Below are 24,594 nucleotides of genomic sequence, written 5' to 3' on the forward strand. Positions count from 1 at the left end.
CACTTTGTTTGCTTTTTCTAAATTCTCATACTTCTCTTTTATGGCCTGTAGCTGGTGTCTTAGCTCTGTGTAAGTGGGACCCTGGTGTTTAAACTCTGTGTCCTTTCCTCTGTTCCCAAAATGTTGTGAGTAACCCATGTGTCTATTCCAAGCTCCATCATTTGAATGTCCTTGGTATCCTCTACCTCCACCTCTAAAAATGGATCTCTCTTTAAACATTCCCCCTCTCCTTTGTGACCCTGTGTTCCATCGTGGGTTAAATGGTGTGTTTACCTCCCCTGGAATGTGGGGCCCTTCAACCACCATTGGTTTACCTTCTGACTCTAATGCTGCAACCCTCTTTATAACACATTTCTCATTCCTTTCTGCCATCTTACGTTGCTTACTGGCCTGTACTGCTTGAAAGGACCGCTGCATTAATCCCATTATTTTATCATAGCTATGCTTTACGGTATCTATCAAGTGTTCACACTTAGCTTTAATTGTGGGGTGCGAGTTATGCACCAACAAGTTTTTGAAATCTTTGCTGTTTTTCTGACTGTTGTCATTTTTGCTGTTTCCTGCACTATATGCTGCCCACAATCTATTTGCATATATTAATGGGTTCTCCTCACTTTGCTGTTTGATTTCATATGCAACCATTGTGCCTGCTACTGAAGGGTTAATTATCTTTTGTAGCTCCTCTACAGTTTCTTCATATGTACCTTTACCTTCTTTAATCAAATCTGTCAAAGCACTCCAAGCAGCTAATGGAATTGTTAATTGCAGTACCTTAACCTGATCAGTGAGATTTCTAATTCCTAGAAGTTCACACCTCTGCTGAACATTAGCTGCATGGGAGGTGATGTGTTCTCCTGAACTCATTTTTCCAATCATATCTGCCACTCCCATAAGTGTTTTTATGGGTTGTGGGGGATGATTGGCACTAGGGGCCCTTGAGTGAATGGCCTCTCCTTCACTATTGAATCCCAATAGGGTGTTCCTACTCTCAGTGAGGAATGCTGGCTGTTTATGAGCCCTGTGTGCCTCAATTTCTGTCTGTACTTCTTCATCACTACTATCTGTGCCTATTAATATAGAGCACTCCCTATTCGCTGCTGATTCTGCAAACTCTCCCATTGCTATGGGTACCCTGAGGGTAGATTCAGTAGAATTCCCCTCTCCCCAGCAGTCCTCTCTGTCCTCATGATTTGTGTCCCATTGTTCTCTTTCATATGCATAGATAGGATATGGGGCAGTGGCTGCAGTTCCTATCCTAATGTTTGCAGCAATATGTCCTTTCAGAACAGATATCTCTTGCATAAGCTGCATCTCCCTGTCCACACAAGGGGTATGGTCAATTGCTTTCCCTTTCATACATTCTGTGAGCTGTCCCTGCATAACTTTATATGCACTTATTATCTCATCTCTCTCTGTTGTAACCTCTGTTAGAGCTCTCCTACATTCTGTGGATTCCCTCTGAGCATTTTTATGTTTCTGTAACACTTCATCCTGGGAGATTTTACCCATGTCATTAAGTGTTGTTAAAGTTTTAATTTGGATATTTAGCTGATCTATTTTTTCTTTGCTTTCTGTTTCTTTTAAATTAGATTCTTCTCTACATTTTTGTAGGGTTTTAGCTAAACTGCTTAATTTAGCATCCATAGCCAAACAGGCTGCATACAAGCCTGCAATGGCTATTCCTTTCTGTTTCCTTTTCTTTGATGATTTAATTTCATCATCAAACAAACCCTGGACATAGTTCCATGGGTTTTCTTTTAATTTGGCATCACAAGCAAAGTCTGTACACTTTTGCTTTGTGATGTATTTCACTACCAAGCTGTCTATATTTGACATTGTAGCCATTTTACAGATTTATTCCCTTTCGTTATATGTATTCTATCACTGAGAATTACAAATTTTAGTCTTTGGGAACAATATTTCCTATATTTTGCACGTGGTATCCTCCCTTATCTGTTCGCTAGCCTGATAAGTTAAACTCTAACACCCGTGTTTTTTTAATTTCTTACTTTAGGCCTTTTTTAGAAAATAAAATTCTCTAGTCATTTGCAACTTATTCCACTGTGATCTTGTATTTTGCCCAGCGGGCTTATAGCCCTTGCGCTGCCCCTAAATATTGTATTTAGTCAAAATTGATACTGAATAATTCCAAGTCCCTTCCGTGGTCGCCAATGTTGATTTATGGAATCTTATATAACATATATTTATTATATCATATATTGATATAATGGTTTATGTATTTTATATCTGCAAATATATTATAATAGGCTTACAAATAGGTGGGCTCATAACAAAAGGGGTGATGTTTAGTACTGGTCCAATCACACAATATGTAATGCGTGGACGTTCCTATTTTCATACCTGTGATTGGCTCAGATTAAAGGAGCTATATCTCTACTGTCCAGGAAATATTTCCAGGCAAAGCCTAAATATACTTTACAGAGATATATAATCCTGGCTCATTGAACATATAAGTACTATACTTTGACTACAAGTCAATTGTCCCAACTTGCAGAGCCTTATATAATATATGCAGATTTCATGTATAACTTTAGTGATTCCGAAAATGAGTTCAAGACTTGGAATACCAGCTCTATTTTGTCTAGTACATTTATTATAGGTGATACAAATTACAAGATAAGATAACACAATGATAATAAATCTTATAATTTATCTGTACTTCCTTAACCATGGTACATACATAAAACACAAACAGTTATACAAACTTAAACAATTAATACACATACTATACACTTGCAAGAATATGTGAGGGCATAATTCATAGCTACCGTCTTAGGATCCTGACTCCCTCTGGACTTTGTTCCTTCCTCCTCTCCTTCTAACTCTCTATCTATCAGACTGCCCCTTATATCCTATATTCTACCAATTCAAAACTAGTATATGCCCACAGTTTCCAATGGAGTACATAATTATAGGTTTTGACAGATTCCAAAGTGTAATAAAACGTTCTCTGCTAACTCCGTCCCACGGTGGTGAGCATGTAGAGAATTTTGGGATCATAAAGTTTGGTATTCCTTTATCCATCAGAGATCTACCTTTGTATGGATGTGTAAACGATCTATTTCGCCTAGGCCCTAGGGTGTTAGCATAAATGATTGTGACCTGTTTATAGTGCGTTTGATCCTATATTATCATTGCCTCTGGCCAGCAGTATAACTGGACAATAGGCCAGCTGGTTGATGTACTCTCTAAAGGTATGAAGATCTTTGATTGTGAATTCCAATGTACCCTGTTCATACCAGTAACTGTTTGCATATTATGAGACCTGAGCTAGGTGACCTATTGACTTTATCCACCAAGTTATGATTATTTATTTGCTGTGTGTGAATCAAGTATACAGTATACATATATCTACATATCATGTAAACTTTGATTTAATTGTACTTGGTATAGCGCAGATCAGACGTTAATCCTTTCATTAATTCAGATATGAATAATGGCATGGAAGGGATGAATTTGTGTAATGCTCAATGTATTGTGTATTCTGGCTATATGGCTTACACAGGGAAAACCTGTCTCTTACATAATGACCCATAATCTTGCAGTAAAACACACAGAAATACATGCTACTAAATTCTCAAAACATAAGACTAATACATTCAAACCTATTTAAGTTATACCTTACAATAATATATATATACACACACTCTTAACTGGTTAAAATCACATTGGGTAATAAATCATATTATTTAATTTACATAATTTGTTCTAACTTTGGTACCTACTAAATTATATTGTTATGTAATGGTCTATATGGCAACACAAGGTAGGAATCACCTTGTCCAGAATCCCTTTCCGGGCTAGAATTTGACGCTCAACCTCCATGCCGTCAAACGCAGCCGCGGTAAGTCTTGATAGATGAACGGCCCCTATAGTAGAAGATCCTCTTGAAGAGTCAAAGGCCACGGGTCCTCCAGGAGCAGTTCCAGTAGATCTGTGTACCAAGCCCTTCTTGTGCCAATCTGGAGCAATAAGAATTGCCTGAACCCTTTCCCTTTTTATTCATTTTAGAATTCTTGGGATCAACGGAAGTGATGGATAGACATACACCATCTGGTAGACCCAAGGAGTCACCAGAACGTCCACCGCCACCGCCTGTGGGTCTCCTGACCCGGAGCAATAGCGCTGGAGCTTCTTGTTGAGACGAGAGGCCATCATGTCAATATGTGGAGTCCCCCACCGACGCCTCAAGCACCTGAACACCTCTGGGTGAAGGCCCCATTTCCCCGGGTGGAGGTCGTGTCTTTTGAGGAAGTCTGCTTCCCAGTTGTCCACTCCCAGAATGAAGATAGTGGACAGCGCCACTGTGTGTCTCTCAGCCCAGAGGAAAATCCTTGTCACCTCTGACATTGCTGCCTTGCTCTTCGTTCCGCACTGTCAGTTTATGTACGTCACCGCCGTCACATTGTCCGACTGAACCTGGATGGCTCGATTTTGAAGATGAGATGCCTGCAGAAGGGCGTTGTATATTGCCCTTAGTTCCAACACGTTGATTGGAAGAATGGCTTCCTGACTTGTCCATCTCCTTGGAAGTGTTCCCCTTCGGTGACTGCTCCCCACCCTCTGAGGCTTGCATCCGTAGTTAGCAGAATCCAATTTTGAATCCCAAACCTTCGGCCCTCCATCAGGTGAGAAGTCTGCAGCAACCACAGAAGAGAAATCTTGGCTCTTGGGGACAGACGTATCCTCTGGTGCATGTGTAGATGCGATCCGGACCATTTGTCCTGAAGATCCAGCTGGAAGGGTCTTGCATGAAACCTTCCGTACTGCAGTGCCTTGTAAGAGGCTACTATCTTTCCCAGGAGGTGAATGCACAGATGTACCGATATCCGGGGCAGCCTTAGGACGTCCCATACCATTGACTGAATTACCATTGCCTTTTCCAGAGGAAGGAACACCTTCTTTACCTCCATATTCAGTATCATCCCTAGGAACGGAAGCCTCCGTGTTCATTCCAGGTGAGATTTTGGCATATTCAGAATCCACCCGTGATCCTGGAGTAGTCGCGTGGAGAGGGCAATGCAGTGTAACAACCTCTCCTGGACGGTGCTTTTATCAGGAGATCGTCCAGGTACGGTATTATGTTCACTCCCTGCTTGCGGAGAAGAAACATCATCTCCGCCATAACCTTGGTAAACACCCTTGGTGCCGTGGAGAGCCCAAAGGGCAGGGCCTGGAACTGGTAGTGACAGTCCTGCAACGCAAACAATAGATAAGCCTGATGAGGCGGGCAAATCGGAACATGAAGGTACGGATCCTTGATATCCAGAGACACCAGGAATTCTCCCTCCTCCAGACCACCGCTCTCAGCAACTTGAATTTGAACAACCGTAAATACGGGTTCAGTTACTTGAGGTTTAAAATGGGTCTTACCGAACCATCCGGTTTCGGTACAACAAACAGGTTGGAATAGAAACCATTGTTTTGAAGGTGAAGTGAAAGTGGAACAATGACCTGAGTTTGTACCAGTTTTTGAATTACTGCTTGTAAGGTCATACTTGCTTTGGGTGAACCTGGTAAGCCAGATGTGAAGAATCTGTGAGGTGGGAGATCCTGAAACTCCAGTCTGCAGTCCTGGACGATAAGATCTTTTACCCATGGATCCAGGCATGAGGTGGTCCATACGTAACTGAAATACAGTATCGTAACCGGGATCCCACTTGCCTGTTGATCAGGCAGTGCGGTCCACAGTCATGCTGAAGGCTTTGCGGAAGCAGAAACGGAGGTCTGATCCTGTGAGACTGTATTTGCAGGTTTTCTGGGCTTACCTCTATTGCCTTTGAAGGCAGTAGAAGAGCCTTTGGCCTTACCTTTAAACTTTGCTGTCCGACAGGACTGCAACGTTGGTGCTGCAGAAGAAAAGTATGTAGATTTACCTGCCGTAGCTCCACGTATCTAGTTCATCTCCAAAAAGGGCTTCACCTGTGAAAGGTATGCTTTCCATTCCTTTCCTGGAATCTGCATCCGCAGTTCACTGGCGTAGCCACAAGCCCCTACATGCTGACACTGCCATGGCAGTAGTGCGCGAGTTGAGCAATCCAATCTCCTTTATAACCTCCACCATAAAGTTAGCAGAATCCTGTATATGCTGTAGGAGTATAATAATCTCCCCTTGGACAAGGAATCTAACCCGTCAATTAGATTACCAGACCATTTTGCAACGGCCCTAGTGATCCATGCACAAGCTATAGTGGGTCTTTGGGCCACCCCCGCCGCTGTGTAAAGAGATTTGAGAGTGGTCTCAATTTTGCAGTCTGCAGCATCCTTCCACGAAGCTGCCCCAGGTACAGGTAAAACTATTTTACGTGATAGCCTGGAGACTGACTCGTCCACTATCGGCGGGTTTTCCCATTTTTTTCTGTTATCCTGAGGAAACAGGAAGGATGTAATCAACCGTTTTGGAATCTGAAACTTCCTGTCAGGATTAACACAAGTGGCTTCAAAGAGGGAATTTAATTCCTTGGAAGCAGGAAAAGTAGCAGAGGATTTCTTTTTTACATTAAAAAAGTATTCATCCTCGTCCTCTGACACCTTGTCAGGAATGTGCAAAACCTCTCTTATAGCTTCAATCAGGGCCTGTATTCCCTGTGCTAAAGCTGCATCTCCCCCCACCAAGTCCACCTCAACTTCCTCTGGGTCTGATACATCATCATCGGTATCAGCCTGCATGATTTGGGCCAGAGTACGTTTCTGTGGACAAATAGCAGGGGTCTGAGACGACAGGAGGACTACTGAATCTCTATTAATCAGGTCATCTACAGATTGCCTTAAGTATTGCGTCTCCTTCTCATTTTGGGATAATTTATTCAAAATATTTGAAATCATCCCTTTTAATGAATCTAACCATACTGGTTCAGATCCGCTAGCCTGAGAATGTGTTACTATCCTACACTCTAATGATCCCCCCGATTGAGAAAAGCACTCTGCTGTGCATGATACACAACCCTTAGACATAATAATGTAAAAGAACACACACACACTCACTCAGTGAGAAAAAGGTTAAAAGCACAGTTAACCCACATAGAGCTCTTCTAGGGAGAGACAGAGTATAGGAGCCAGCCACACAGTGCCCCTATGGCTAAAGTATAGAATTAGCTGAGTTGCAAACTAAGTACCCTTAATAGGGATTAGTACACCAGATTATTGCTCCCCCCCCCCCCATTGCTATGACCCCCTGGTACCGCTGAGGTGCTTTGGAATCCGCGTGGAGGAGCTGCACTTTCCTGTCAGGCTGCCTGTGTAAGCTGCAGAAGGGAAAATGGCACTGGTGAGCTGCTGGATCCGCTCATAGTGAAGGCCCCGCTCCCTTAATGGCGCGCGGCCTTCTTGGTTTTTATACTGGCTGAGGTAATAGAATATAGATTACAGTGGATTAAACCCCTGTAATATGTGCCAGCAGTGGGTAATAACATAGGCTCCTACCCTCATGCCGCCATTACAGCCGGCAACCCGCTAACCGGGACGCCGGCCACCTACTCACCACTTCAGTCTTCTGGCTCGGTTAGGGATGGTGGCGTGCTGCGGATCTGTACGCTCGCCGTGGTGGGGCTTGCAAATAGGACCCTCAGGAGCTTAGTGTCCTGTCAGCGGGGAATGGGACCATTAACCCTAGGGAGGTTGGGCCGTTCCCCCCCTAAGTCCCACGAAGCAGGCAGTCTGGTGCCAGCCAGTTGTGCCTGAAAACAACAAACATAGAAAATAAATGCAGAAAACTCTTCAGGAGCGTGACCGGCTCCAGGGGCAAACGCAGGATTTGCATGGGGGGGTTTCCAGAACTGGGTGGAGCCAAGCAAGGGGGTGGGGACTGAGGTGACCCAGTATATGCTGGTTCCGTAAAACTAGTGTGTCTGTGTGTGTATATATATGTATATATGTGTATTAAACATGTATATGTATATATATATATATATATATATATATATATATAGAGAGAGAGAGAGAGAGAAAGAGAGAGAGAGAGAGATACACACACACACACACACACACACACACATACATACAGTACACGTGTATATATACACATATATATATCATAGGTCTGTGTGTGTGTGTGTGTGTGTGTGTGTGTGTGTGTGTGTGTGTGTGTGTGTTTATATGTATGTATATACATGTGTACATATGTATGCACATGGATATATATGTACTATAATTAAAATAAAGTAAACTTTTATTAAGCACTTACAAGTGCCACCAGGAAGACAGCAGGCTGCAGAGGACACTAGACAGCCATTAATAATACCCTGCTTGAAAAATGCAGCCAAAAAAAAAAATATATATTTCTAAACTGGGTCTGGTAGGAGGGGCATAGAGAGAGAGGAGCCAGTGCACACTATTGATTTCTTAAAGTCCCCAAGGCTCCTAGTGGACCCGTCTATACCCCATGGTACTAATGTGGACCCCAGTATCCTCTAGGACGTAAGAGAAAATAAGAATTTACTTACCGATAATTCTATTTCTCGGAGTCCGTAGTGGATGCTGGGGTTCCTGAAAGGACCATGGGGAATAGCGGCTCCGCAGGAGACAGGGCACAAAAAAGTAAAGCTTTACTAGGTCAGGTGGTGTGCACTGGCTCCTCCCCCTATGACCCTCCTCCAGACTCCAGTTAGGTACTGTGCCCGGACGAGCATACACAATAAGGGAGGCATTTTGAATCCCGGGTAAGACTCATACCAGCCACACCAATCACACCGTACAACTTGTGATCTAAACCCAGTTAACAGTATGACAACAGAAAGGGCCTCTTAAAGATGGCTCCTTAACAATAACCCGAATTAGTTAACAATAACTATGTACAAGTATTGCAGATAATCCGCACTTGGGATGGGCGCCCAGCATCCACTACGGACTCCGAGAAATAGAATTATCGGTAAGTAAATTCTTATTTTCTCTATCGTCCTAAGTGGATGCTGGGGTTCCTGAAAGGACCATGGGGATTATACCAAAGCTCCCAAACGGGCGGGAGAGTGCGGATGACTCTGCAGCACCGAATGAGAGAACTCCAGGTCCTCCTTTGCCAGGGTATCAAATTTGTAAAATTTTACAAACGTGTTCTCCCCCGACCACGTAGCTGCTCGGCAGAGTTGTAATGCCGAGACCCCTCGGGCAGCCGCCCAAGATGAGCCCACCTTCCTTGTGGAGTGGGCTTTTACAGTTTTAGGCTGTGGCAGGCCTGCCACAGAATGTGCAAGTTGAATTGTGTTACAAATCCAACGAGCAATCGACTGCTTAGAAGCAGGTGCGCCCAACTTGTTGGGTGCATACAATATAAACAGCGAGTCAGATTTTCTGACTCCAGCCGTCCTTGCAATGTATATTTTTAAGGCTCTGACAACGTCCAACAACTTGGAGTCCTCCAAGTCGCTAGTGGCCGCAGGCACCACAATAGGTTGGTTCAGATGAAATGCTGATACCACTTTAGGGAGAAAATGCGGACGAGTCCGCAGTTCTGCCCTATCCGAATGGAAGATTAGATAAGGACTTTTATAAGATAAAGCCGCCAATTCAGATACTCTCCTGGCAGAGGCCAGGGCTAGTAACATAGTCACTTTCAATGTGAGATATTTCAAATCCACCTTTTTCAATGGTTCAAACCAATGGGATTTGAGGAAATCTAAAACTACATTTAGATCCCACGGTGCCACCGGAGGCACCACAGGAGGCTGTATATGCAGTACTCCCTTGACAAAAGTCTGGACCTCAGGGACAGAGGCCAATTCTTTTTGGAAGAATATTGACAGGGCCGAAATTTGAACCTTAATGGATCCCAATTTGAGACCCATAGATAATCCTGATTGCAGGAAATGTAGGAAACGACCCAGTTGGAATTCCTCCGTCGGAACCCTCCGATCCTCGCACCACGCTACATATTTTCGCCAAATGCGGTGATAATGTTTCACGGTGACTTCCTTCCGTGCCTTAATCAAGGTAGGAATGACTTCTTCTGGAATGCCTTTCCCTTTTAGGATCTGGCGTTCAACCGCCATGCCGTCAAACGCAGCCGCGGTAAGTCTTGAAAAAGACAGGGACCCTGCTGTAGCAGGTCCCTTCTCAGAGGTAGAGGCCACGGTTCGTCCGTGAGCATCTCTTGAAGTTCCGGATACCAAGTCCTTCTCGGCCAATCCGGAACCACTAGTATTGTTCTTACTCTTCTTTGCCGTATGATCTTCAATACCTTTGGTATGAGCGGCAGAGGAGGAAACACATACACTGACTGGTACACCCAAGGAGTTACCAGTGCGTCCACAGCTATTGCCTGTGGATCTCTTGACCTGGCGCAATATTTGTCCAGTTTCTTGTTGAGGCGAGACGCCATCATGTCTACAATTGGTCTTTCCCAACGGTCTATTAACATGTTGAAGACTTCTGGATGTAGACCCCACTCTCCCGGATGAAGATCGTGTCTGCTGAGGAAGTCTGCTTCCCAGTTGTCCACGCCCGGGATGAACACTGCTGACAGTGCTATCACGTGATTCTCCGCCCAGCGAAGAATCTTGGCAGCTTCTGCCATTGCACTCCTGCTTCTTGTGCCGCCCTGCCTGTTTACATGGGCGACCGCCGTGATGTTGTCCGACTGAATCAACACCGGCTTTCCTTGCAGGAGAAGTTCCGCCTGGCTTAGAGCATTGTAGATTGCTCTTAGTTCCAGAATGTTTATGTGAAGAGACTTTTCCAGACTCGTCCATACTCCCTGGAAGTTTCTTCCTTGTGTGACTGCTCCCCAGCCTCTCAGGCTGGCGTCCGTGGTCACCAGGATCCAATCCTGAATGCCGAATCTGCGGCCTTCTAATAGGTGAGCCTTCTGCAACCACCACAGAAGTGACACCCTTGTCTTTGGTGACAGGGTTATTCGCAGGTGCATCTGCAGATGCGACCCTGACCATTTGTCCAACAGATCCCTTTGGAATATTCTTGCATGGAATCTGCCGAATGGAATTGCTTCGTAAGAAGCCACCATTTTTCCCAGGACTCTTGTGCATTGATGTACTGACACTTTTCCTGGTTTTAGGAGGTTCCTGACCAGATCGGATAACTCCTTGGCTTTTTCCTCTGGAAGGAAAACCTTTTTCTGAACCGTGTCCAGAATCATTCCTAGGAACAGCAGACGAGTTGTCGGGATTAAATGGGATTTTGGAATATTCAGAATCCACCCGTGTTGTCTTAGCACCTCTTGAGATAGTGCTAAAGCTGTCTCCAGCTGTTCTCTGGACCTTGCCCTTATTAGGAGATCGTCCAAGTATGGGATAACTAATACGCCTTTTCTTCGAAGAAGAATCATCATCTCGGCCATTACCTTGGTAAAGACCCGAGGCGCCGTGGACAATCCGAACGGCAGCGTCTGAAACTGATAGTGACAGTTTTGAACAATGAACCTGAGGTACCCCTGGTGTGCGGGGTAAATCGGAACGTGTAGATACGCATCCTTGATGTCCAAGGATACCATAAAGTCCCCTTCTTCCAGGTTCGCTATCACTGCTCTGAGTGACTCCATCTTGAACTTGAACTTTTTTATGTAGAGGTTCAAGGACTTCAGATTTAGAATAGGCCTTACCGAGCCATCCGGCTTCGGTACCACAAATAGAGTGGAATAATACCCCTTTCCTTGTTGTAATAGGGGTACTTTGACTATCACCTGCTGAGCGTACAGCTTGTGAATGGCTTCCAACACCCTCTCCCTTTCGGAAGAGACGGTTGGTAAGGCAGACTTCAGGAAACGATGAGGAGGATCCGTCTCTAATTCCAACCTGTACCCCTGAGATATTATCTGCAGGATCCAGGGGTCTACCTGCGAGTGAGCCCACTGCGCGCTGTAATTTTTGAGACGGCCCCCCACTGTCCCCGAGTCCGCTTGAGAGGCCCCAGCGTCATGCTGAGGTTTTTGCAGGAGCCGGGGAGGGCTTCTGTTCCTGGGAAGGAGCTGCCTGTTGGTGTCTCTTCCCTCTTCCTCTGCCTCGTGGCAGGTACGACAAGCCCTTTGCTCTCTTATTTTTGTAGGAGCGAAAAGGCTGCGGTTGAAAGGTCGGTGCCTTTCTCTGTTGGGGAGTGACTTGAGGTAAAAAAGTGGATTTCCCGGCAGTAGCCGTGGCCACCAAGTCTGATAGACCAACTCCAAATAACTCCTCCCCTTTATACGGCAAAACCTCCATGTGACGTTTTGAATCCGCATCGCCTGTCCACTGTCGTGTCCATAAGGCTCTTCTGGCTGAAATGGACATAGCACTCACCCGAGATGCCAGTGTGCAAATATCCCTCTGTGCATCACGCATATAGATAAATGCATCCTTTATTTGTTCTAACGACAGTAAAACATTGTCCCTATCTAGGGTATCAATATTTTCAATCAGGGATTCTGACCAAACTACTCCAGCACTGCACATCCAGGCAGTTGCTATAGCTGGTCGTAGTATAACACCTGCATGTGTGTATATATTCTTTTGAATAACTTCCATCTTTCTATCTGATGGATCCTTAAGTGCGGCCGTCTCAGGAGAGGGTAACGCCACTTGTTTGGATAAGCGTGTGAGCGCCTTGTCCACCTTAGGGGGTGTTTCCCAGCGCGCCCTAACCTCTGGCGGGAAAGGGTATAATGCCAATAACTTTTTTGAAATTATCAACTTTTTATCAGGAGCAACCCACGCTTCATCACACACGTCATTTAATTCTTCTGATTCAGGAAAAACTGTTTGTAGTTTTTTCACACCATACATAATACCCTGTTTTACGGTATCTGTAGTATCAGCTAAATGTAACGTCTCCTTCATTGCCAAAATCATATAACGTGTGGCCCTACTGGAAAATACGTTTGAATTTCTACCGTCGTCACTGGAATCAGTGCCCGTGTCTGGGTCTGTGTCGACCGACTGAGGCAAAGGGCGTTTTACAGCCCCTGACGGTGTTTGAGGCGCCTGGACAGGCATTAATTGATTGTCCGGCCGCCTCATGTCCTCAACTGACTGTTTAAGGGAAGATAAACCATCACGTAATTCCACAAATAAAGGCATCCATTCTGGTGTCGACCCCCTGGGGGGTGACATCTGCATATTTGGCAATTGCTCCGCCTCCACACCAATATCGTCCTCATACATGTCGACACCACGTACCGACACACACCGCAAACTCACAGGGAATGCTCTAATGAAGACAGGACCCACTAGCCCTTTTGGGGAGACAGAGGGAGAGTCTGCCAGCACACACCACAAAGCGCTATATATACAAGGGATATCCTTATATTAAGTGCTCCCTTATAGCTGCTTTAATATATATATATATAGCCATTAATGTGCCCCCCCTCTCTGTTTTACCCTGTTTCTGTAGTGCAGTGCAGGGGAGAGACCTGGGAGCCGTTCTGACCAGCGGAGCTGTGACAGAAAATGGCGCCGTGTGCTGAGGAGATAGGCCCCGCCCCTTTTTCGGCGGGTTCTTCTCCCGCTATTTTTCCAGTCAGGCAGGGGTTAAATATCTCCATATAGCCCCTATGGGCTATATGTGAGGTATTTTTAGCCTTGTATAAGGTTTATATTTGCCTCTCAGAGCGCCCCCCCCCAGCGCTCTGCACCCTCAGTGACTGCCCAGTGAAGTGTGCTGAGAGGAAAATGGCGCACAGCTGCAGTGCTGTGCGCTACCTTATGAAGACTGAGGAGTCTTCAGCCGCCGGTTTCCGGACCTCTTCACGCTTCAGCATCTGCAAGGGGGTCGGCGGCGCGGCTCCGGGACCGGACTCCACGGCTGGGCCTGTGTTCGATCCCTCTGGAGCTAATGGTGTCCAGTAGCCAAGCAGCAAATCCACTCTGCATGCAGGTGAGTTTACTACTTTCCCCCTAAGTCCCACGTTGCAGTGATCCTGTTGCCAGCAGGACTCACTGTAAAGAAAAAAAAACCTAAACTAAACTTTCTCTAAGCAGCTCTTTAGGAGAGCCACCTAGATTGCACCCTTCTCGTTCGGGCACAAAATCTAACTGGAGTCTGGAGGAGGGTCATAGGGGGAGGAGCCAGTGCACACCACCTGACCTAGTAAAGCTTTACTTTTTTGTGCCCTGTCTCCTGCGGAGCCGCTATTCCCCATGGTCCTTTCAGGAACCCCAGCATCCACTTAGGACGATAGAGAAAATAATTTTTAATTGTCAAAACAATTGTTTGAAAGCATCCACAAGTATTATACTGTCAGTAGTTTTTTCAGAATCTATAAAAAGCTCTATACACAAGATGAATCTGATAATACATATTTTGAATAAGCCTGAAGGTACCTGCCATGTCACTTGTGATTTTTAGGTCTTGACAAGATGACATGTTCAAACACTAATAATCTCTACTTATCATTCAAACAATATACACAATACATTCATGGTTAGTTTAAAACTCGCATGAAGGCATGCAGATTACACAGACCCTCGGCTCAATTTAATACGTCAGTGATTACAAGAAAACAAATCTTTTGTAAGTCATCTCATCCAGCTTTATTCAATAACAATACTGACAAGTTTCCATACCAACTAAAGAGCAGTTGCTAGGTGTCACAGAGGAAGTGTAAAAACTAGTACAGAAATGTAATACAGTATATGTGGTGTGCATTTCTAATGACATTTTGCAGGCAAACACTAAAAATAATTTAGTGGCTTGTAAAATCATACCCATTAACTAAATAGTAAAACTATCACACCGGTTATAATGCAGTTGTACAATATATGCAATGAAGGATCACAAAACAAAATATCACACAGTTACTAACACTATAGAAAACAAATACACAATTTACCATTTTTTAGGTAACTTCAATAACCAGACTAAGTGCAGACTTTCACAGGGCATTCTAGGCTTGTTCTACAAATATTCACATTTCATGGGGGAGATTCATTTAAGAAGAAAGTCCTAACCCCAAAAATGTACTGTCAACATTCTGGTTTCAACATGTTTTATGTCGACATTATGAATGTGAATGTCGGCATTTTACATGTCGACTCAATGTCCGTGTCAACATTCTGTTAACATGCAAAACGTGTCGACATTCTAAATGGAACCTGTTTTAAATTCTTTCAAATGTTTTGAAATGTGGTCCACGCCATCAGCCGAGGGGGAATAGAACCTTGTGGCGACTAAAGGTCACCACCGTGCCCGAAGCTTGGCGTGCGCAGCGAGCCCGCGAGGGGACACACTGCACTCGCCGCCGGGATCCCAGCTGTTGGCCAGTCTCCTGACCACCGGGATCTGATACTGATCCCCTAACAGCAACCCATTTCACTAGGGTTTTTGGAGGGTTCTCTGCTCTTCCAGTAGTCTCCCGAGCTTTCTGGGAGAACAAGAACGTATGCGTTTTCATCTCAGAAAACCATGCACTTTGTTGGGCTTCAATACTTTACTAGATTTACTGCATCTGTGGCAAACATGTCTGGTCACAAGTCAGTCTGAGAAGGCTATAACTTGAAAAAACGGATGTAGTGTTTAGAGAACCAATTTACAATGCCACAGTAGCATAATTTGGTTCATATAACCCACGTTTGTTATTAAATAAAACAATATACATATTGCCTCTCTGTAGTCTATACTGTTTATTTATGAAAAATACAGTTGCAGGAAACATTTAAATAAGTATATTGCAAGTCACCAATGAGCCCCTGAGATTTAATATGGCAGTTTGCAGGACAAAGCAAAAATAAAATAAATTGGGAATGTACACTACCCATATTTTGTGTATAGATAAGGAAAAGATTCTGAGAAACCCTGAACCAAATCTGAATATTTGTTTTCATATTAAAATTAAGTAGTATAGCCTGAATCATAAAACGTTATTTCTTGTATATTTTAGAAGAGGTAATCTCTGGTATGCACTAAATTAAAATCATGATACAGGTTTGGCTGGATGAATTTTAATATTGGTAGATGTAATTTAATTCCAAACTAAATAACTAGTAACCTGAAGGGAGAATCAATTGTACTTTAATTGGTTTTCAATAAGAACTTAACAAATTTAAGACCATGGAGAGTGAACTCTATTTATTAATGCTATGGACCTACCAACCTTGATTTGGTAATCTTGCACAGTAGTAATGTATGAACTCTCAGAAAAATCCTAAACCGTGAGTGTCCACATTCCAAAAGCTAGACATTTTACAGCTATTGCTTGTATGTATGCATAGAAAAATGTTCTGGCAGCTTCTGATACTACATGTCCAGTATGCATATCCAGCAGCCACATGCATGTCCAAATGGAAACACATTTACCTGTCATTAGGACATTTGTTGAGAGCAGACCAGTCAACTTGAGGATTTATAAGGATGCCCCATGATAAAAAGACAGATGTTGGTGTCAGTGACCCAATCACAACCTGGAGAGGTTTTTGAACAGAATTCTTTTCTGCTAAACAAAAACAAACAAGCTGAGTTTTCAGTAATACCATAACTTTCATAGGAAAAAAAAACAACATTAACGAAAAAGGTATACAGAAGTGAAAATATAAGTTCAAGTGATTTGCAATGTTTTACCAATGTAACCGTATTACTATCCCAATCTTTCACATACACAGTTCTACCACAGATTCCATCACTCACACTCACATCATTTGAAGTACAGTCTATCAGGATTTACACTCCTTTCTCTATGCGTGTTACAGCTATATATATATCGCACACCTGGACAATCCAATCAATTTCTGGAAGATGTTTCTACATGGCTCCCTCACTTACTATCCTCTAACATCTCCACCATCATCATGTGTGATTTCAATATTGCTATTTATAGTTCAAAACCTGCTGCTCATGCCTCCAAACTACTCTCTCTAACCTCCTCTCTCTCGGCCTCTCCCAATTGACTGACTCCTCTACTAATTAGGAGGGCCTCTGACTTGATCTTCTATTCACCAGACTATGCTCAGATTTTGAATTCAGTAAGACTCCTTTCCGTCTCTCAGGTCACAACTTATCATCTGCATGCACTCCTTCATTACTTCAAACTCAATGTCACGGAAGTCCTCCAATCTTCCTCAAACCTGCTGAAATATTAATGCTATTCATTTTCAAGAACTTTGCACCTCTTTGCAACAACTGCTTTTACCTATATTATCTACATTAACTTTTCCTGAGACGGGTGTATCACACGCGAACCAGACTCTAGAAATAGCCTTTGATGAAGTGGCTCCAGGTACCCATCACACCAGGGGCGTTTCTAGAGAGAAGGAGGCCCGTTTGCAAGCTCTGTCTGGGCCCCCTCCTCTCTAGCTGGCGGCAGCGCTTCGTTCTGGGCACTAGGGCCCTAGGGGACCCTAGCTCTGTCTCAGAGTCTACAGCGCATGCGCAGATCTCCAGGAAAATGGTGCTGTGGCCATTTTCCCAGTGATTTTTCTACTGCGCATGCAAGAAACACTGGGAAAAATTATTTTTAATACCTACCCTTCGCAGTCTCGCGGCGCAGCAGCAGCGCTGCAGAAATCACTGGGAAAATGGCACTGCACCATTTTCCCTGTGATTTCTGCTGCGCTGTTGGTCTGCGGAGGATAAGTATTAAAAATAATGGGTGGAGGGCGTGCGGTGTGGGCCGCCCTGGATCCCTGCACCCATTATGAAATACCCCTGTGCATCATACCCCACGTAGGCCTATATGTCAACCATGGCACTCTAAATTCCCAAGATACCTACAAAAACCCTCAGGTAAAGTTGAACGTCAGAGATTTGCGTTGTGCGCAAATCTCATACTCCATACGACTTCCTCACGTATAAGACTATCTACCACTCTTATCGTAATGACCTTGACACTGCCAATCAAGCATATTTCCAAATGCTCATCTCTGCTCATATCTCTAACCCAAAAGAACTTTTTAATAAATTTAGATCACCATTCAACCCTCTGTCACCCAACCCGCCAGCCACTATCAATGTGCAAGTTCTTTCTATCTACTGTACTTCAAGGACAAGATTTATAAGATCAGAGGTGAAATGGTATGTTCTTACTCAGCCAGTGACCTGCTCAATTTCCTACCTGAATCCTCTGATATCTTCTCTTCATTTGTTCCCACAAATGAAGATGAAGTGCCAGATCTAATGATGCCTGAGCGGGATACCAGCCAATGTTTTTTTTAAAGGGACAATCACATACAAGGCATGGTTTTCCCTTGTAAGTGATTGCAGCTTTTTATAAAATGTCAGAGTTTGACTAGCAACCTGCACGCCCACCAAACCCACGCATCATTACATCTGGCCCTGGGTTTCAATAGTTTCCTCATCTTTCTACTCTACTACCACTCCTTGTGATCCTATACCCTCACAGATAAGTAAAGCTGTCTCTGCTGTGCTCATCCCAACCTTGACAAAAATCTGTAATCTCTATCTACTGTTAGCTTTCCTTCTCTCTACAAGCATGAGGTTAACTCCCATTCTGAAAAAAAACAAAAAACTGAATTCTGACCCTTAAGGCCCATACACACTTTCCGATAAAATGAGCGACGTCGCTCATTTTTCCCCTCCCTGAGCGACGTCGCTCATTTTATCGGCAAGTGTGTATGCCGCCAGCGACGACCGTCGCTGTCGCCAGTGCATGCATGCAGGATCTGGACTGTCGTCCACGACCTGCATGCAGGGCTGGCGGAGGCGTGACGTCACTGAGCGATCATAGAGCGACGTCGTCTAATGTGTATGGACCTTAACTCTCTCTCAAACAACCGTCCCATCTCTCAGCACCCATGTCCCTCCAAGCTACTTGAGAGAGGGACATGGGAGCCTCACATACTTTCTTAACCAACACAACTTACTGGACCCAATTCAGTCAAGCTTTCTTTCCTAACACTCCAGAGACAGCACTGACTAAAGCAGTGAATGATCTGCTCACTGCAAAGTCTGAAGGGTTTTTGGAATGCCTGCTCTGCAAAAGATTGTTACCTCGAGAAGGGAGCACAAATTCTTAGGACCATTTGGAGCTTCCATCCTTATTTCATCTAGGAGGGTAATTACGCAGGAACCAGAGTGACCCCATAACCAATGAAATTAGGTGATATGCTTTTATCTTTGGTTTATAGGGGAGTGTGATGTTCTAATAGATTCTGTTCCTTTTTCTGGCAATATTGCACTATGGGGGTAATTCCAAGTTGATCGCAGCAGGATTTTTGATAGCAATTGGGCAAAACCATGTGCACTGCAGGGGGGCGGGGGGGGGGGGGGGCAGATATAACATGTGCAGAAACAGTTAGATTTGGGTGGGTTATTTTATTTCTGTGCAGGGTAAATACTGGCTACTTTATTTTTGCACTGCAAATTAGATTGCAGATTGAACACACCACACCCAAATCTAACTCTCTCTGCACATGTTATATCTGCCTCCCCTGCAGTGCACATGGTTTTGGCCAATTGCTAACAAAAATCCTGCTGCGATCAACTTGGAATTACCCCTATGCCTTATGTTTTCTGTTTACATTTGAGATAAGAAGCTACATTCTCATTTGAAGTGGCCATTGGGATCAATATATAACAGAGGTGTCTGTTATGAAGATGGAAAAGTGAAAATAAGGAGTCGAATTACATACATCAAATTAGGATTTAAAGAGAAAGTTATGTTGGGTACACACTGGTAGATAAGGGGTGTTATGGTAGACTTACCATGGTTAACACTCTTTCTGCGAGATACATTGGGTTCCACAGGGAAACATTGGGGTGTAGAGTGGATCTTGATCCAGAGGCACCAACAGGCTAAAGCTTTAGGCTGTCCCAGGATGCATTAGGGCCTCCTCTATAACCTTGCCTCCAGGCACTGAGAGCTCAGATTCGTTAATCAGTCCAATGCAGGAGCAGGCAAGGGAGAAGGCAGATGTTAGTCACATAGAACCACATTCTCACGACAGGAGAAGGGACCAGTGGATAATGCAATACAAACCCATAGAAGCAAGGTGCGTCAGGGTGGGCGCCCTGTGGAACCCAATGTACCTTGCAGAAAGAGTGTTAGCCATGGTAAGTTTACTATAACACTACTTTTCTGCAGCAGGGTACATTGGATTCGATAGGGAAACATCTGGGATGTCCTTAAGCAGTTCCTCAAGGGAGGGGGTGCGCTTTAGCGGATATGAGAATCCGGTGTCCAATGGAAGCATCCTGGGAGGCGAAAGTATCAAATGCATAGAACCTAAGAATCATGTTCACTGAGGACCACGTAGCCGCCTTGCACAATTATTCAGCGAACGCGCCACAGCGGGCCACCCAATAAGGTCCAACAGACCAAATAGAATGGGGATTAATAGCAGCAGGAGCTGGGAGTCCAGCCTGCTCATAAGCTTGTGCAATCACCATTCTAATCCATCTGGCCAAGGTTTGCTTATTCGCAGGCCAGCCACGTTTCTGGAAACCAAACTGGACAAAAAGGGTATCTGACCTCCTGATAGAGGCAGCCCTCTCCACATAAATACGGAGAGACCTAACCACATCCAAAGAACGTTCTTTTGGAGACAAGTCCGAAGACATAAAGGCTGGAACCACAATCTCTTGGTTAAGGTGAAAAGATGACACCACTGGGCGAGTTCATAGAACTGCCCAGTCACTGTGAAATATCAGAAAGGGTGGACATCAGGACAAAAGTGCCTAAATCCAACACCCGTCTTGCAGAGGCAATAGCCAGCAAGAACAGGACCTTGGCTGTAAGCCATTTAAGGTCTACCGAATCAAGAGGTTCAAATGGAGACTCAAGTAGGGCATTCAGTACTACAGTCAGATCACATGGAGCCACAGGAGGGACATAGGGAGGCTGAATCAGAAGGACACCCTGAGTGAATGTATGAACGTCAGGTATAGACGCAATTTTCTCTAAAACCATACCGACAAGGCAGATATGTGAACCTTGAGGGAGGCCAGACGAAGGCCTAAGTCTAGGCCTCGTTGCAGAAAAGCCAGAATTCTGGAAGTTCTGAATCTGTATGCATCATAATTCTTATCAGCACACCAGGTGAAGCAAGAATAAAAGACCCTGTAATAAATCTGGGCAGATGCCGGTTTGCGGGCCTTCAACAAAGTCTGGATAACCACCTTGGAGAATCCTTTACCCTCAGGAGTGATGCTTCAAGAGCCACGCCGTCAAAGCCAGTCTGGCCAGGTCTGGGTAGACACAAGGGCCTGTACGAGGATGTCTGGCCGCTGAAGTAGAAGGGGATGCCCTGTCGACAGACAAAGCAGGTCTGAGAACCAATGCCGTCTGGGCCACGCTGGAGTGATTAGAAGCAACGATCCTCATTCTTGCTTGAACTTCCGTAGGACCCTGGGTGGAAGAGACACTGCAGGAAACATGTAGGGCAGCCGAAAGTTCCACGGAATTGCCAGTGCATCCACAAACACTCTCTGAGGATCCCTGATCTGAGATCCGAAGAGCGGAACCTTCTAATTGTGTCGAGATGCCATCAGGTCTACATCTGGTAGGCCCCACTTGTCCACTAGGAGTTGAAAGACTTCTGGACTCCACTCTCCGGTGTGCACGTCCTGGCGACTGAGGAAGTCCGCTTCACAGTTCAGGATGCCCGGAATGAACACTGTCGATGTTGCTGGCAGATGGCGTTCCGCCCAATGAAGGATTTTTGACACTTCCATAATTGCCATGTGGCTGCAAGTGCCGCCTTGATGGTTTATCTATACCACAGTGGTGGCGTCTGACCTTACTTGAACAGGCCTGTTCTTTACCAGAGCCAGGGCGCATTGAACACCGCCCTCAGCTCCAGAATGTTTATCGGGGGGAGTGATTCCACTTTGGTCCATCGACCCTGAAAAGAGTGTTGCTCCAACACCACGCCCCATCCCCTCAGACTGGTGTCCGTTGTTCGTAGGACCCAGTGGGGGATCCAGAAGGTGATGGCCCTGCTCAATTGCTGGTCCTGTAGTCACCAGGTCAGCGACAGATGAACCTCCGGAGTCAAAGTGATCACCTGAGAACTGATCCGTTGAGGTAGGCTGTCCCACTTGGAAAGGATTAACCTCTGTAGAGAGCGTGAATGAAATTGAGCGTACTCTACCATGTCGAATGTCGATACCATCAGGCCAAGTACTTGCATCGCCGAGTGTATTGACCCTCTGGGGCGACAAAGGAAGCATCTTATCTTGTCCTGAAGCTTCAGGACTTTTTCTGGAGACAGAAACAGACGCTGGCTGTGTGTGTTCAGGAGTGCCCCCAGGTGCACCATGCTCTGAGCTGGGACCAGCGAGGACTTCTTCCAATTGATGAGCCATCTATGGGCTTGCAGGAAGGTTACCGTCAGTTGCAGATGACTGAAGAGGACATCGCTGAAATTTGCTAGAATCAGCAGGTCGTCCAGACACAGGAGGATTATGACACCCTGACGATGGAGATGGGCCGTCATCACGGCCATGACCTTGGTAAAGATCCGAGAAGCCATAGCCAGTCCAAATGGCAGAGCCTGGAATTGATAGTAGAGATTACCAATAGCAAACCTCAGAAACTGCTGATGCGACATGGCAATAGGTATATGCAGGTATGCATCCTGTTTATCCAGGGATACCATATAGTCTCCGGGTTCCATAGCCAGTACAATTGAGCGAAGAGTTTCGATACGAAACCTGGACACTCTCACAAACTTGTTCAGAGATTTGAGGTTGAGTATAGGCCCATTAGGTTTCGGGACTAGAAACAGGGTCGAGTAATAACCTCTGCCTCTCTGGAACTGAGGTACTGGCACAACCACTCCTGTACTCAGGAGAGAACTGTCGACTGTTTGCAATGGTTGTGCCTTTAACAGGGACCGTGGTGAAAAACTGGAGAGGGGGACGTCTCTTGAAAGAGACAGCATACCCATGAAAGACAACTTCCAGTACCCATGCGTCTGAAGTTGTCTTTAACTAGAACTGGGCGAACTGTAGAAGTCGCCCCCCCCCTCCCCCTCCCCTCTGGCGTCGCTCAGGATTGTTTTGCCTTGGGCATGGTGGTTTTGCGAGCACGAGATTGTCTCAGGTATGCCTGACCTTTTGCTTTCCCTTGAGGCTGAAAGGAAGGAAAAGTGGTACTTTTTGTCTTCTGTGCAGAAGGATTAGTATTTGGGGAAAAAAGCAGTCTTAGCAGCTGCTAATTCAGACACAATTTTATTTAGCTCTTCCCTAAACAAAATATCCCCAGTGAAGGGAAGTACCTCCAAGGTCTTTTTGTAAGTCTAGATCCACCTTCCATGACCTCAACCACAGAATACGGCGAGCCAGGACAGACGTAGCTGAAGCCTTGGCTGCCAACACACCCGCCTCAGAGGACACCTCCTGAATGCAATGGGCGGCGGTGGTAATTTAAGACAGGTATTGTCTAGCATCGTCAGATATATCCTCGGGCAGCTCCTCCTCTAATGCCTGAACCCACGCTTCAATACCTTTTGCAGCCCAAGAGGCAGCAATAGCGGGCCTATGCACAGCTCCTGTAAGGGAGTAAATAGACTTCAGACATCCCTCCACACGCTTATCTGTCGGTTCCTTCAGTGAAGTGACATTGGTGACAGGCAGAGTGAATGACACCATGAGGCGGGTGACGTGAGAATCCACCGGCGGTGAATTTTCCCACTTGTTACATAACTGTGCAGGGAGAGGATAGCGAGCCAAGGCCCGTTTAGATAGAGGGAATTTCTTCCCTGGAGTAGACCAGGGTTCCCGTCTAATGTCGACTAAATGGTCAGAATGGGGTTTTTTAACTACCTTCTGCCGATTTAACTTATCAGGTTTCCTTGCCACAGTAGTAGAATCCTCATCATCAGAGATTTGTAGGATTTGCTTAATAGCAACCACCAGGGCTGGGACATCAATCTGCAAGGGAGAATCCTCATCAGAAACACCTGATTCAGTGTCTGACAGGACCATATGCTCCCTCTCCTCTTCAGATGAAACATCAGAGAGGTATGTGGATTGTGAGGAGCAAGCAGCCCGCTTAGAGGACCCAGAGACATAAGAGTGACCTAGGGGTGGATTTTTGTCTAATCAAAGACTGATTTAATTGCTGCAACTGGTTAGATAAATTTTCCACCCAAGGCGAATTAACCGGGTGTGGTTCATCAAATCGACAGTATCTAGGTCGACAATGTTTAGGTCGACAACTATAGGTCGACAGTCACTATGTCGACATGGATGGAAGGTCGACAGGGTTTCTAGGTCGACATGTGCTAGGTCGACAGGTCTAAAGGTCGACATGAGGATTTTTTTTTTTTTTTGGGTGTCGTTTTCTTCGTAGAGTGACCGGGATCCCAAATTAGTGCACTGCGTCCCCTCGCATGGCTCGCTTCGCTCGCCATGCTTCGGGCATGGTGCCTTCGCTTCGCTCGGCACACTTTACCGTTCCAATCGTAGTCCACGTGGATCGTTAAGTATGAAAAAATTTTAAAAAAGAAAAAAAAATGTGAAAAACTCATGTCGACCTTTAGACCTGTCGACCTAGCACATGTCGACCTAGAAACCCTGTCGACCTTCCATCCATGTCGACCTAGTGACTGTCGACCTATAGTGGTCGACCTAAACATTGTCGACCTAGATACGGTCGATCTTCAGACCGGATCCCGAATTAACCATAGGAACAATTTGTGGCTGTAGTCACTCAGGTGGTCCCATAGGCATTCCACCAGAGTATCCAGCAGGTTGGTGAAC

The 24,594-nt window shown here is 45.1% G+C and overlaps 1 protein-coding gene across 27 annotated transcripts in view; it reads right to left on the reverse strand.

Annotated features, from left to right (window-relative positions):
* The window catches only part of ABI3BP (ABI family member 3 binding protein), an 860,645-nt gene that overhangs the window by 527,090 nt on the left and 308,961 nt on the right, over window positions 1–24,594 (reverse strand). For 26 of the 27 annotated variants that reach the window (XM_063953560.1, XM_063953556.1, XM_063953551.1 and 23 more), the window contains exon 4: window positions 16,234–16,369. In XM_063953560.1, the coding sequence (XP_063809630.1) occupies window positions 16,234–16,369 (136 nt within the window). The remainder of the gene's footprint in view (window positions 1–16,233; window positions 16,370–24,594) is intronic. The other variant, XM_063953543.1, reaches the window with a different exon arrangement.

The sequence above is a fragment of the Pseudophryne corroboree genome, chromosome 2 (genome assembly GCF_028390025.1).
Source record: "Pseudophryne corroboree isolate aPseCor3 chromosome 2, aPseCor3.hap2, whole genome shotgun sequence".
NCBI classification, from domain to species: domain Eukaryota; kingdom Metazoa; phylum Chordata; class Amphibia; order Anura; family Myobatrachidae; genus Pseudophryne; species Pseudophryne corroboree.